Source organism: Emydura macquarii, unplaced genomic scaffold (genome assembly GCF_026122565.2).
Source record: "Emydura macquarii macquarii isolate MOO-44397 ecotype Brisbane River unplaced genomic scaffold, CSIRO-AGI_Emac_v2 contig_3715, whole genome shotgun sequence".
In the NCBI taxonomy this organism is placed as follows: Eukaryota; Metazoa; Chordata; order Testudines; family Chelidae; genus Emydura; species Emydura macquarii.
The window spans coordinates 88942-104459 of NW_027133852.1; the positions used below are offsets into that span (position 1 = coordinate 88942).

The 15518-nt window shown below is 46.2% G+C and overlaps 1 protein-coding gene across 1 annotated transcript; it reads left to right on the top strand.

Annotated features, from left to right (window-relative positions):
- The first annotated feature begins 3287 nt into the window (after window positions 1–3287).
- Window positions 3288–4223, top strand: LOC137146143 (olfactory receptor 10A4-like). The gene has a single exon (XM_067537295.1). The coding sequence runs from the start codon at window positions 3288–3290 to the stop codon at window positions 4221–4223; it is 936 nt and encodes a 311-aa protein (XP_067393396.1).
- Window positions 4224–15518: the final 11295 nt, after the last annotated feature.

A 15518-nucleotide genomic window follows, 5' to 3' on the forward strand; every position in this document is an offset into this window, starting at 1 on the left:
GAGTTCTAAGTGATTGCGGAGACTCCATCTTCAAACACCATGATTTCAGAGCACACACTGCAAACCACACATGTTGTCGAAAGACAATCCATCTACATACCAGAGAGTTAGACTTCTATCTCTCCCATACAGATCATAGTTTTGGCCATAGGATCCTCCGACAGGGCTGGAATCCATTTTGGTTCTACTACCTGGAACTAGCTCCAATTTCAATCTGATAGAGTTGTTCAATGAAATTAGAGCTCATTAAAAAATTGCTTACAGGTATTCAGGTCTGAATTGCTTTCTTTTTTTCTTTTTCTATTTTTGAATAAAATAAGAAAAGGAAGTGACACAATGGACGCCACGACCCTGAAACCTGCCTGGGAATAATCAGGTACGTGCATGCTATTTACATTATCTCACACCATCTGAGCGACGCAAGAAGGAAATTACCATGACATCGACAATTTGCAAATGTTGCCATTTTCCAAAGCGGCCTACGCTTTTGGGTTCCTTGCTTTTTGTGTGTCCAGCTTCAGACGGATGACAAGGTGGAGTAACTTCATTGGCTTTTTTGTAGAATCTGACGTGAAATTGTCTGTCTGAGGAACCAGTGCAAAATATGAACCTAGAGATGATTTCCTGAATTATAACAGACTCTAATTCTGATCTTAATTTCACCTGTTTTATGTTAGTGTAACTTGGTTCTTGGTCACTGCAAAACCTTCCTCTCTGACCTCCCAGACATGCACACTGACCCTCATCATTCCCAAAAAATGCTGGCCCTAAACTTCTCTTTCCTTCCCATCCCTTTGATCATGTAATTTCCCTTCGAATTCTTCCATTGGCTTTCCAGCCAATATTGCCTCATATTGAAGCTTCTTGTCATTATCTTAAAAGTTCTACATAACTCTGCTCCTCCTTCATGATCTTTTTTTTGTCAAATCTGTGTTAAACCGTTCACTAATGCATTCACCCACCCTCTTCTCCCATTCATCTCCGTGCCGTGTTTCATGCAGTCACTTATTCATACATAAAATTCTTGCATAGATAGATAGATAAATAGATAGATATTGCTTATGAAAGTATACATAGAAGTAGGTATGAGGATGAATGGATGGATAGATACTGCACAGGCAAGGATGGATGAGTAAATAGATTTCTTGACAACCTACGTAGGAGAGATTCTCCTCTTACTTCACCAGACGTAACTTTATTGAAGACAGTTGATTTACAATGGTGTCAAACTGGACTGAGGGGAGAATCAAGCCTATTAAAGGGTGGGTTATTTCACTCCATGAGCTGTTAGCTGAAGGGAAAACCCTGCTGAAATGTTGGCTGGCACGTCCACCTTCTCTGAATAAATCATTTTTGAGCCCCCAGGTGTTATCAAAGAGAAACATGAGCATAGGCATAGATCTATAGCCGTTTTGTGTGTACGCAGGGTCTGAATGAGCTCTCCCCTGCTGAGCTAGCTAGGGTGGGGTGGGGCTGGGGACAAAAGGCTTCAGGACTAGACTGTATTTGCAAGAGCACACCCTCCCTGCATGATGGGATTGCTTCGCCCAAATGATCTCTTTGTCTGGTGTTGGGTCACAAATCACTTGAGCATTAACTGCAGGGGTAATAAAATGCTGTTCCCCTTATTGTATGAGCAAAGGGCAGCAGAACTGTGCCTAACCTGCCCTGATGGAGGGATCACCCTCATCTGAACTGAACGTGGTAAGCAGGGGGGTTGGATGCAGACTCCTGTGAAAGGTAAAAGACGTAGGGACAGGTATCCTGCTAGGAGATGGTGGCTCTGTGTTTAACCAGCTCCTCCCCACTGTTCAAATATGGAGCTAATTAAAGACTGCATTAGGAGTCTTTGGATTTGTTAAGTGATCACTGAAGCTGAAATCACTTTCTCTGGGACAGCGTTTTCTGCTTTGCCTGCTTCAGCAGTGATGGTCCCCCACTAAGAGCTGACAATCACTGAGAGTTGCTGGGTGGAATATCAAGGGACTGACCCGCAGAGGTCTCAGTACAGAAGCAGGTGGTAGCAGAAGGTGATGGCGCACGTCGGTAACAGCTGTCAGGGGAGCCAGCAGAGCGGGGAGTAGCTGGCCGGTCGGCTGGAGACGTGGCCGCCCAGTTGAGCGAGCAAAGGGCCTTTTTTATCCTCATCCACCCCAACCACGCAGGTGAACTCTGCAGTGCACCTCTGAACTCGGGGGCTGCCCTGACTAAGGACAACAACTGGGAGTGGGGGGCGGTGAAGGGAGGGGCACATTACAGGAACTCCTGGTTTCTGGACTGAAGAGCCTGAGGAACATGGAAGCTGCCCTACATACTTGGGGGTGGGGGTTTTGCTTGTGGTTTTATGCTTGTGAATCCTGCTCGCGGCATGTTCCCAAGTTAATGCCGGGTCACTTTTCCCCTTCTATTAACAGTTTCTTTGCTACACTCAGTCTCTGTGCTGGTGAGAGGGGACGTGTTGCCTTTAGAGGTGCCCGAGGGGTGGTGTGTGATTGTCCCAGGTTATGGGGTGGAGGTGCCAGACGGTTTTGTGTTGCACTGCTGAAAAAGAAGCCCTAGATACTGAACCCAGCCCTTGCTGCTGCCAACTCCGACTGGCAGAAGGGCTACACGTGCACTCAGTTTGTGTTGGTGTGTGAAATCCCCTGTGCGGTGAAACCTGGAGCCATGGAGCAAAGCGGAGCCATGTCAAATTCTGGACGAGGCATTTGAGTCGGGACTTCTCCAAGGTTTGCAGGGTAGAGTTCCAGGAGGTCTGTCTACACAACACGTTGCACTGAGCAGGAGTGAGCTTCCCAGCCCGGCTTCGCAGACTTGGGGTAGCAGAGCTCACGCTAGTGCTCTAAAAATAGCCCCGTAGACAGCGTGTGAAGTGGTGGGTGAGACTGGAACTTGGGATCTGAAGCCTCGGGAGATGGGTGCTATGTGGGCGAGCCCCATAGCAGGAGTCTGCCAGCCCGGGCTGGGAGACTCGCTCCTGCTTGCTCCAAAAGGCTGTGTAGACACACCTAGTGTGGTCTGGCTGATAACAGGAGCCAGGGATATCAGCCTCTGCAACCTGGGGAATGGGAAATGAAGCCGGGCCTGCTCTGTGAAACAGAGCAATCCTCCCCTCGTGGCTTCTTCGTGCCACAGAGCGTCAGTCACCAGATGTCTCACACAGGCCATCCACACATGGACATTGGTGTGTCAGAGATAACATCTATGCATTTCTTATAGGAGTCACCCAACTTACCCAGTTCATGAACACTTTTATCGCCTCCACAGATAGGAAACAGCCATAGGCCATGGCTAGCAGGAACCATACAGTGGTGAAACAGTTCTTCTTCGTGCCTTTCTCCAACCTCCTGGTACTCCGCATTTCCCTTTTTTTCCTGGTGCTGCTGATGTACCTCCTTACCATAGCGGGGAATATGCTCATCATCACGCTCACGGTGGTGGACTCTGCCCTTCGCTCCCCCATGTATTTCTTCCTCCGGAACTTGTCCTTTCTGGAAATCGGTTACACCTCATCCACCATCCCCAAGATGCTGGTGAACTTCCTCTCCAAGGACCAGAGCATCTCCTTCCTGGGCTGCGCCACACAGATGTACTTCTTCACCTTCCTGGGGATCACAGAGTGCTGCCTACTGGCTGCCATGTCCTACGACCGTTACGTGGCCATATGTCACCCTCTGCACTACACGGCCATGATGAGCAGAGCGGTGTGTCTCCAGCTCTCAGCGGTGTGCTGGCTCATCGGGTTGCTGGTTGGTATTGGGCAGACAACTCTCATATTCACTCTGCCCTACTGCGGGCCGAACAGGATCAACCACTTCTTCTGCGATCTGCCTCCACTGCTGAAGCTGGCCTGCACGGATACCTACAAGAATGAAATTTCTATTTTCATCAGCTGTGTCCTCTTCATCATGGTGCCCTTCCTGCTCATCCTTGTGTCCTACGTCCACATCCTTCATGCTATCCTCAAGATACCATCAGCCACGGGCAGGAGCAAAACCTTCTCTACCTGCTCCTCCCACCTCATCGTGGTGACCTTGTTTTTCGGCTCCGGCATTGTGACGTATCTGAGGCCCAAATCCAGCAACTCACTAAGCACCAACAAACTCCTTTCCCTGTTCTACACGGTCGTGTCTCCAATGTTGAACCCTTTGGTCTACAGCCTGAGGAATAAAGAGGTGAAGGAAGCCGTGAGACGGGTGATGGCCAGAAAAATATTGGTTTGAAACCTGTAATATATAGATACACGTTCTTCTATTGAATTTGGCACTACCTGTAATAATCGCTGAACATTGCGTGTCCTGAGGATTGTACAGATGTTGTTTATTGGCATATATGCTTGCCTTGCCTGTGGTGGGCCTGCCAGACCAGTTTTCCCAGGACTGTATCCCTCCACCTGTGATGGGAGGGACATCAAAAGACTGAGGGGGGGTGTTAAAGAGACACGCTCCCTGCATAGAGGTGACCCTAGTTGGGTGAGATAATTTAGGGAACAAAAATTCCAAAAGTTGAGGGTTTCCTCAAGGAACCTTAGCCTTCCTAGAGGTTCGGCCAAGGGAAGACAAACCTTTACGTAAGATAAGCATGGGTGTAGGCCTTTTGTTGTTTTAATCCTTTTTTCTTCCGATGCTGGGCTCCTACTGTTAAGATTAAACAATACTTTGTTTGAAAAAGGCTGTTTTGGGTCAGTGTATTCAGCCCTGGTCACAGCTCCCCGTGGGGAAACTTGCTGGTGCTGAGTTCAGTTGGACCTGCTAAGTAATTCTGGTTGATACCCAGAGTGCTGTCACCCAGGGATCCAGTCTGGGAGTGGGAGAATCATAGCAGTCCACCCCAGAGAGGCGAAGACTTGAGGCCTGACACCTGGAGTCCACCAGAGAGGCCCAGAGAGGGGACAGAGGTGCAGCTATTTCTAAACCAAGACAATTCTTTTCTTTTCTCTTTACTTTCTTACTTGCTTGCCTTTTCTCTCTCTTCTTTTTGCATTTCTCATTCTCTTTTTTTCACTTGTTTATTTTTCCATTATTTTCTCTTTTTTTCTTTTCTCCTTTCTTCTCTTCCCATCCCAACCACTACCACCTTTTCCTTTTTAAGGGGCGGTTGTTGAATGAGTCTGACAAATATTTTTTGATGCATTTTCATTTGCTTATTCACCGTGTTTTGAAACACAAGTAAATTAAAGCACATTAGGGAACTTTAAGCACATGGCACTGGTGTGCTATAGATGCACACCCCAGCATGCCACAGACTAAGGCCATGTCTACACTAGCATGCAAGTCAGCAAAACATTTGTCACTCAGGGGTGTGTTTCTTACGTTTTGCCATCATACGCATTCATGTGCACAGTGCTATGTCATAGCTACAGCCGCTCGTTGAGCTGGTTTTATTACGTCAACGGGAGAGCTCTCTCATGTCAGCATAACACAGCTACACAAGCCGTATCACCATGGCTTGGCCTAAGTGTTCACCTACAAAAACCCTGAGATATAGAAGCTGCCGTGGGAGGTGTAATGGAAATATTGTTTGTTTTCAAGTATGTTGCTTTCTTACCCCGATGTGATCTGCAGAAATATTTAATGGAAAAAAAACTATTTTTTGTCAAAATTTTCTATGGAGAAAAAAAAATTCCAAGTAGTTCAAGGTGTGAGCCAAAACAGTGGGTGGATTTTGAGCACTAACTGCAAATGCTGAGGGTCTCTGAAGAGAGAATTTCATTTGCTCCCGATACAGAGGTAAAGGCCAACCGTGAAATGATGGTTTCCTGTGGTTGTTGCCATACAGAGAATAGAGCATGTGGTTTCAATCCATATGATATTTCTCTGGAAAGAAGGAAAGAAAGAATGAAGGACCATGTTTCATCACAGAATGTAACATGCACCTATGTTACACATGTGATTAGTCTCTTTGAAGTAAGTGTGACTACTTATCTGCTAAAGATTCAGCACATACCTAAGTTTCTTGTTGAATCGGGATCATAAAACCTCCATATTAGTATGACCAAAGTGTGTTATCTGCCCTGTAATGACCTTGAATTGACTGACACAACTGCTCACCCACAGACAGACAGGAGATTTCCCGTCATGTATAACTCTATGAGCCCAGTGTGTGCATTCTATGCAGTGTCTGAGTCTTATAAGTTCAGATCCACAGGACAGCCTTTGGGACATCGGGGTCAGGGCTGGTTGTGGGCACAGGTTCCTCTCACTTCTGAGTTTGACTTCCCCTCTCCAGTCTGGACTGGCATATCGCTGTGTCACCTGAATCCTCATACTCCTGGGACCTGTCTTGTACTTGCCCTGCTATGTGAATCACCCACTCTTGGGTCAGCCCACACACAGCCTTCTGCAAACAAGTGGGCCCTGTTTTAGTGAATGAGTTCTTCTGGCCAGCCACTCATGGGATTATGCAATGGTGTGACCGCCCCCCCCAGGCATACCCCAAGTCCCAGATGAAACCCTAGGAACTGCTGTCTTACAGAATTCAGTGCTGCCACTGGACTCTGCAAGCTCATATGTCCGTCAATTTATCAAAGGCCATGATCTGCCTCAGCTCTGTCACTTTTAATGAAGTCTCTACACTCACCCAGACCACGAGCGCTGCTTTAGAGAAAACAAACCAATAAGTTTATGAAGTACAGAAGGATTTTAAGTGATTCTAAGCCAGAGGAATATAAATCAGACTAAAGCAAATCACATCCTCAACTAAACTCAACACTTCAGTAGCCTTACGGTCGTTAGATGGCGCTCACCACAGGCTGGTTGGATGGCCTCCAACCAGGCTCCCCGCCCGTGAGCACTCTGTCTTGATGTTGTTTTGTCGATGGATTGCAAGAGAGAACTCAAGAGATCAGAATGTCTCTGCCTTTAACTCCTGTTCCTTCGCCACCTCCTGGTCAGGTGCTCAGCCATGTTCAGCAGGGCTTCCTCCACTTGAGTCAAATGAGCGTCACCTTAGCAGATGTTCAGGTCAGTCCGTTGTCCCTGGAAGAGTTAGATTGTTTTATGCAGGCCTTAGTGAGGCGTGGACGCGCCTGGATCTGCTCCAAACAATGTGAGACACACATTTGGGAACATTACATACCAGAGTTACATAACCACGCATGTGACATTGCGAGAAGCACACTACCATAACAACAGTGTTCAGTACGCCATGAGCGTTCCAAAAACACCGCACACGACACACTTTGCATTAAACCATACACACTCACACCATAAGGGTGTAGATGGGGTGCAGTGTGTCTAACACTACTAACAATGTCCTTTGGAAAATAGCAATCTAACCAATGCTCTCCCCCACTAGGCTAAGGGAAAAAATATCTATCAATCCAGCTGTCTCAGAAGAACAGACAGAGAGACCTGTGGGGTGTGGGCAGTAACGTCCTTTGCACATTGTCAGCCTCGGTCAATCTACAAATGTGGTGAGCACCTACTCACTTGGCCTGCCATATCTGATCGCACCTCAGTAGCCATCTCTTCTGGCCTGAACCTACAAAACTGATGCCTATGAGTCTCTTCACTCATCTGAGTGACCCTGTTGAACTGACATGAATGGGGATCAGACGTTTGTGTCAACGTTACGTCTTCTCATGCAGTGAGGCCATGCAATGGGAGATCGCTGGATAAGCCGGGGCATAGGGTGGTCAGGAATGGTTTGAGGGCACTTTTTCTCTGTTTGAAAAAGCTGATTCTTCAAAACTGAGTTTTTGTTGTGTGGAAACTTAGTATTGACTCAAGTGTGGCCAGGAAGGTTTAAAAATTGCAGCCTGAAACCAAATTTTGAAACATTGAAACTTTTCAAAAAAGGTCATTTTTTTTCCACCCAGCCCTGCTATGTGCAAAGATGATGATGATGATAGCTAGATAGATAGATAGGAAAGCTGATTTTATCAGTGAAAATAAAATATTAATACTGAGTAGAATGTCTCAGAAAATTTTAATTGTAAAAATTACTGTGGAAAATTGAAAATTTCAAAAGCACTTAAGGGAATGAGAAACATAAATTGACTGAAAAGTCAGTGCTCCTATATCCCTAACAAACTTTTGAAGATTCCCCCCAAAAACGAGTTAGTTAGTGTCTGACATTTCATGATTTTTTTTTCTTCCCCATTTTCTGACCAGCTTTATTTATCACTAATTTCTTAGGGTGGGATTTTCAACAGTACCTAGGGGAGCTAGGCACCCAACTCCCATTGACTATCAATGGGAACTGCTGGGCACCTCATGAGGTAAGATCCTCTCATGAATTAATAAATTGTTAAACGACACAAAACAAAGGGTAGGAATAAATGGTCAGTTTTCCAATGGAGAGAGGTAAATAGCCGTGTCCCCCAGGGATCTGTACTGGGACAAGTGTTGTTTAACACATTCATAAATGATCTGGAAAAAGGGGTAAACACTGAGTTTGCAGATGCTACAAAATTATTTGGGATAGCTAAGTCCATAGCAGGCGACAAAGAATTAAAAAGGGATATCACAAAACTGGCTGACTGGAAAACAAAATGAAAGGTAAAACTCAGTGTTGATAAATGCAAAGAAACGCACACTGGAAAAAATAATTCCAACTGTACATTCAAAATGATGGGGTCTAAATTAGCTGTTACCACTCAGGAAAGAGTCATTGTGGACAGTTCTCCGAAAACATTCGCTCAATGTTCAGCAGAAGCAAAAAAAAGCTACCAGTCTGTTAGAAAAGGGATTGATAATAGAACATAAAATATCACAATGCAACTTGTGATATATCAAGGGCAGAGGGCGGTAGGAGAGTATGCGAAGGGAGGTATATCAGCCCTAGGATGATCAGGGCTTTATTCCCTGCAGCCTAACTGGAGTCATGAGGGGGCAAGTGGGAGCCAGCTGAGGCCAATTAGGGATCAGCCAGGTGCTCCATAAAAGGGCTCCACCCCAAACACACAGGGCACAAGGTGGAGGAAGCAGAGGTGTTGTGCTGTGTGGAGCGGAGCAAAATAGCAGACCAAAGTAGCGAACTGTGGGAGAGCGGAGGAACCCTGAAAGGAGGTACTGAGCCCAGAAAGGGGCGGCAAGTACATAGGGCCGGAGAGGCCAGAAAGACTGAGGGGGAAGTAGCCCAGGGGAAGAGACTGCGGCTTCAAAGTACAGAGCCAGCAGTATACCGCTGCGGTTCATAGGGCCCCTGGGCTGGGACTTGGAAGAGCAGGTGGGCCCGGGTCCCTCTCCCCCTCCCCCAGGGAAGACGGGGTGACGGGCACTTTCCTGCCCCCCCCCCACAGGAGCAAAGCATGAGATCCACTAGAGGGAAGCCGGCCATCGGCCACACACTATATAAATGTATGGTAAACCCACACCTTGAATTCTGTGGGAAGTTCTAGTTGTCCCAGATTCAAAAAGAAAGAGATTGGAATTGGAAAAGGTACAGAAAAGGGCAACAGAAATGATTAAGGGGATGGAACAGCTTCTGCATGAAGAGAGATTAAAAAGACGAACTCTTCAACTTGGAAAAGAGACGACTAAGAGGGGATATAATAGAGGTCTATAAAATCGTGACTGGTGTGGAGAAAGTGAGTAGGGAAGTGTTATTAACCCCTTCACATAACACAAGACCCCAATGAAATTAATAGGCTTGTACAAGAAACAAAAGGAAGTACGTCTTCACACAACACGCAGTCAACCTGTGGAACTCATTGCCAGGGGACGTTGTGAAGGCCAAAAATATAACTGGGTTCAAAAAAGAACCAGCTAAGTTGATGGAGGATCAGTCCATCAATGGCTATTAGCCAGGACGATGCTCTGAATGTCCCTAAACCTCTGCCAGAAGCTGGGACTGGAGGACGTGGGATGGATCACTCAATGATTACCTGTTCTCTTCATTCCCTCTGAAGCACCTGGCGCTGGGCACTGGCGAAAGACAGGAGACTGGGCTAGATGGACCATTGGTCTGACCCAGTACGGCTGTACTTATTTTCTCATGAGTCGGAATAAAGACCCCAGTGAGGCAGTTTTTACATCTTCCCAAATTAAACTGTCATAAGGACTGAGTAAAACTGAGTGGAGATCTCAGGATTTCTCCTCTTCTCTTCATTTTACACACGCAACCACCTTTTCCTTGTTTGTGCTCTCTAAGCTGCACAGTTGCACGGGCAGCCTCTGTCAGGCCAACCTCATCTCTTTATCCAGAATGGGTGGAGCTAATGACTCCCTGCTCATACAAACCAACCTCCTTCACATCTGATCTGGGGGGAACAATTTGATTGATGAGAAAGGCCACCCCTCCGTCTCGGTCCATTCCACCCTCGCTCTACCTAGCAGGCAGTGGATAACTCTGTTGATTTTGCTTGACTGGTTTTGCAGACTTTCATCCTCCCAATACGTTTCACAGGTGACCAAACTTGAGGTTCTCCTCTGCCTTCACTGAACCTTCCTCACCTGGGCTGAATTTTCAAGGCAAACCAGGAAACAGACATCCCTGTAACACCTCCATGACCTCAATCAATGCAGCCTTTTACGGTGGCGTTTCTCAAGCACCAAACATTGGCTTACCTCTGTTCCCAGTGAAGTCAGTGAGAGTTTTCGCAGAAGGAGAGGTAGCCCTGGGGACTGGACATCACAAAGCAGGTACAGAACTGGTGAGTGCTCCAACCATAATCCACTGACTCGCGATAGAAAACACCTCAGGGACAGAGACTGGAATTCAGCCTCCATGGTCCCTTCAGTCTTTGGATTAGAATTGCTTTGAATTCTAAACGTGGGGGTCAGCAAGGACCTGCTTTTGAAAGCAATTTAGACGTGAAGTGGGATGTTCAAAAACATCTAAGGCCACCTTGGAGTGCACGTGCCTACCAGGTCAGGCCCTGAGCAAAACATAGCTGGAGGCAGAGTCCCCCTTTCACTCCAGAGTTCAGAGCACTCACCTGGGATGTGGGAGACCGGGAGGCAAATCCCCAATCTGCTTGAGAGAGGGGCTATTTGCTACTCTGTGGTGGCGTTGTCTGAATCTCTCCTCCTGAAGCCGGAACGAACCACTTAAACAGGAACTGGGCCATAAAGAATAAAAGAGAATGATGCTATAGTCTGGTTGGTATGTGGGGTGACCAGCTGTCCTGATTTTATAGGGACAGTCCCGATATTCGGGGCTTTGGCTTACATAGGTGCCAATTACACCCCGCCCCCTGTCCTGATTTTTCACACTTGCCATGTGGTCACCCTATTGTTAGTGCAGTTCTCTGCACTCTAGCAGAGCCTCTGGGCCAATGAATAGTTCATTATTTTACCCAAAGTGGAGCGACTGGGACAGGCCTTCCCCAGGATGTGCCATAAATCCCGGTGAGGGCATTTACCTACAATGAGGGGCTGGGAGGCACAACTCCCATGAGGCTCTGCCGAGGAATATCTGAATCCAAACCCACCCTCTTTCTCTGTCATCTATGTTTGTTGTATCCATCTGTCTTGTGTCTCACACTTAGATTGTTGGGTCCTTGGGGAAAGGACTGCAGCTTTGTTCATGTGTTTGCACATCAATTCTTGGATCTATAACTGGGAACTTTATGCACTAGCTTCATATAAAATTATTAATAATAATAATAGTATTGCTACAATCTGGGGGCCGAAGGGATAGGCAGCAGTTCTGCAGAAAAGGACCTGGGGGTAACAGTGGATAAAAAGCTGGACATGAGTCAGCAGTGTGTCCTGGTTGCCAAGAAGGCTAATAGCATATTGGGCTGCATTAGTAGGAGCATTGCCAGCAGATCACGGGAAGTGATTATTCCCCTCTATTCGGCATTGGTGAGGCCGCATTTGGAGTACTGTGTCCAGTTTTGGGCCCCCCACTACCAAAAGGATGTGGACAAATTGGAGAGAGTCCAGCGGAGGGCAACAAAAATGATTAGGGGGCTGGAGCACAAGACCTCTGAGAAGAGGCTGAGGGAACTGGGCTTGTTCAGTCTGCAGAAGATAAAAGTGAGGGGGGATTTGATAGCAGCCTTTAACTTCCTGAAAGGGGGTTCCAGGGAGGATGGAGCTAGGCTGTTCTCAGTGGTGGAAGATGACAGAACAAGGAGGTATGGTCTCAAGTTGCAGTGGGGGAGGTCTAGTCTGGATATTAGTAAAATCCTTTTCCCTAAGATGGTGGTGAAGCAATCGCCATTCTGCACTGATGCTCCCACTGCACACCAATAGCTATTTGCGCTAACTATGCCGAGCTTTTCCCAAGGGGCACAAGCCCTTAGTTTGAACTGTCTCAATTCCTGTGCAAATTAGCAATGTGTTGACAGCTCTTCTCTGGATCTCCTTGGCCTCTCTGTTCCTCAGGCTGTAGATGAGGGGGTTGACCATGGGAGTGAGAATGGTGTAGAAGAAAGAGAACACTTTGTTAAGGACCCTCAGTGTGTCAGTGTCTGGCAGGACGTAGACAATGATCAGGGCCCCATAGAAAAGTGTCACCACGATGAGGTGAGTGGAGCAGGTGGAAAAGGCCTTCTGCCTCTCGGTGGTGGACAGGACTCTCAGGATGGTGGCAATGATGCACACATAGGACACCAGCATTAATAGAAATTGGGGCAGGATGAATACTGAAGCCAGAATGAAAGTCACGGTGTCCACTAGGCTGGTGTCACTGCAGGACAGCTTTTTTACTGGGGTAACGTCACACAAAAAATGGTCAACTTCCTTGGGGCCACAAAACGATAACTGTGATATCAAGGACGTTGCTGTGCTACTAGCCAGAAGCCCGCTGATCCAAAAGCCAAGCTGCTAGCTGGAGACAGAATCTGCCGTTCGTGAGGGCTGCGTAACGCGGTGGTTTGCATATAGCCAAATACTGGTCGTAAGACATCACAGACAAGAGGTACCACTCAACACTTACCAGGAAACCAAAGAAATAATATTACATGGTGCAGATTCTGAATCAGATGGTCCTGTGCCCGGTCAGGAGACCAGCCAGCATCCTGGGCAGGATGGCGGAGGAGTAGCAGGTCTCCAAGCAGGACAAGTTCTCCAGGAAGAAGTACATGGGGGTGTGAAGGTGCTGATCAGTCACAATGATGAGGATGTTCCCAGCTACAGTCACAATGTAGATCACTAGAAACAGCAGGAAAAGAATGATCTGTAGTTCTAGAAGATTTCCGAATCCCAGGAGGATGACTTCTGAGATGGACGTTTGATTTCCCCGTTGGATACATTTGTGGGAAAGGAAAAAAATTATAGGGCTGTCATCAAGGGTCTCCTATGGACCACCAAAGCAAGAAGAAAAGGCGGACGAGGCATTTCTAGAAGAAATAACAGAACTGTCCAAACCACATTGCCTGGTACTAACTGAGGACATTTAATACCCAGACATCAGTCGGAAAAGTGAGACGACAAAACACAATCTTTCCAACCAGCTCTTGGAATGTGTGGGGGAGAAATTTTTGCTTCAGAGAGTGGATGAAGTATCCAAGGGGAAAGCCAGTTTAGATTTGATTCTGACCAACAGGGAGGAATTGATTGTGAATCTGCAGCAGGAAGGCATTTAGGGTGATAGGAATCATGAAAAGATAGATTTCATGATTCTAAGGAGACAGCGCAGCAGAATAAGGATAATGGACTTTTAAAAAGGCAGCCTGTAACAAACTCAGAGAACTGGTAGTTAAGGTCCCCTAGGAAGAAAATCTACAGGATAAAGGAATTCAGGAAGACAGTCAGTTTCTCGAGGACACAATACTAAAAGCACAACTGCAAACTATTCCGCTAAGACGGAGAGATAGGAAGAATAGAAGAGGCTAATATGACTCTTTCAGGCGCTCTTTAATGATCTGAAAATAAAAAGGAAGCCCGCAAAGAGTGGAAACATGGGCAAATTGCTAAGAAAGAGACCGAAAGAATAGCACAATCACGTTGGGACAAAACCAGAAAGGTTCAGGTACAAAGTGAGTTACACCTAGCAAAGGACATAAAAAGGAATAGGAAGAAGTTTTTTAAAATACACTAGGAGTGAAACAAAGGAAAGTGTATGTCTTCCACTCGGTGGGAAAGGTGGAGTGTTTAATGCCTAGTTTGCTTCAGTCTTCACTAAAAAGATGACCAGATATTCAGCACAATTAATATTAACAGCAAAGGGGAAGGAACGCAAGCCAAAATGGGGGAAGAACAGTTAAAGCATAAGAAAATCAGGTGGGATTTTCAAAACTACCTTGCGGGTTAGACACCCCAAACCTTACGAAAGTCCTTTGAAAGCCCGGCCATCTTTCGGTTCCCAGTTCTTTTATAAAACTCCATGTTAATTTTTTTCCTGTTTAATTTCTATCGTGTCAGACACTTTTTATATCTGCTTGAATGTGATACTCAGTTAATGTGTGGAACTCACTGGCATGGAAAAGCATTTAGTGGGAGTGGAACAAAAAGGCTTAGAGAATTATTTTGAATAATAAAAATAATGGCCACAGACATAGTAGCTAGGACAGAAATGTCTAAGGGGAATAAATCCCTCTATTTCAGATCATAACCAGACATTGGCAGCCAGGAGTTATGAAGAAAATTCCATTATCAGTTTATTAATTCCGAGTTATGCATTACAGGGATTTTATACTTTCTTAGGACAGCAAAATTCATCAGATGAGGATGTAAAGGGGTGAATAGTCAAATGGAAACCTTGGAAAGCTTCTCCAACCTCAACTTCTCTGATGTCCTTCTGGCTTTAGGGATTGTGAAGAGAAGGCACGGATGACATTGAGTTTGCCAATACACGGGGTTACCAAATGAAATCTTAATATTCCCAGGCTAGACAAGCACTTAGTTACACTGACCAGTTGGACACAAGTCTTTTAGATATGCCTTAGATAGGCCCATCTGATTAGCCAACATGTGAGACACACGGTGGTAGGTAAGTGTGTCATTTCCGGGGTCTGTAATAGGTGCAATCCTAGCTCTCCCAAGCACTTCAACAGGGCTGAGATTTTACCCGGTGTTTTCGAAAGGTATTCATGCTTATTTCTGCTGTTTATAGAATATATATTTTTTACATCCACCATAAAACTCGTGGAAGCATGGACGATGATGCTTACCTGAAATACTAGTATATTTCAAGCTTGAAATACTGGTGTCCCATTTCTCTGGGATTCAAGTTCCTCTCTCTCCACCATCAGTCAAATTTAATGACACTAAAGAGAAATGAAGGTGCGACAGCCACAGTCTGTCCTGGAACATGGTCCTTCTCTGCTATTCCTGAAATGTAGAATCCTCCTGATGCGTCTATCATTCACTAATAAAGACAGGGTCTCCCCTGACATTGCTGAACAATATTTGCAATGACTGAGCTCACGGAGTTTCTGGGTTTTCCCTACAGACAAAACAAATAACGATCCCGAAGCAATCAGCCTTCCCCTCCCAAAGGACATCTCTCCTCCGATACCTGATCCATGGAGTAATTGCTCAGCGTGATGCACGTAAAGTCTGTTTCGTCCTAGCTTGACCTGTGGGGGGATTCTCTGGGGTAACGTGCATGAAGTCCAAGATGCAGGCAAGGCAGAAAAAAAGGAAAGAGTAGCCATCATGTAAAGAGTCAAAGGGACAACA

What these genes read in the sequence shown, in the direction of transcription:
- LOC137146143 (XM_067537295.1), top strand. Translation starts at nt 3,288, where the DNA reads ATGGCTAGCAGGAACCATACAGTGGTGAAACAGTTCTTCTTCGTGCCT.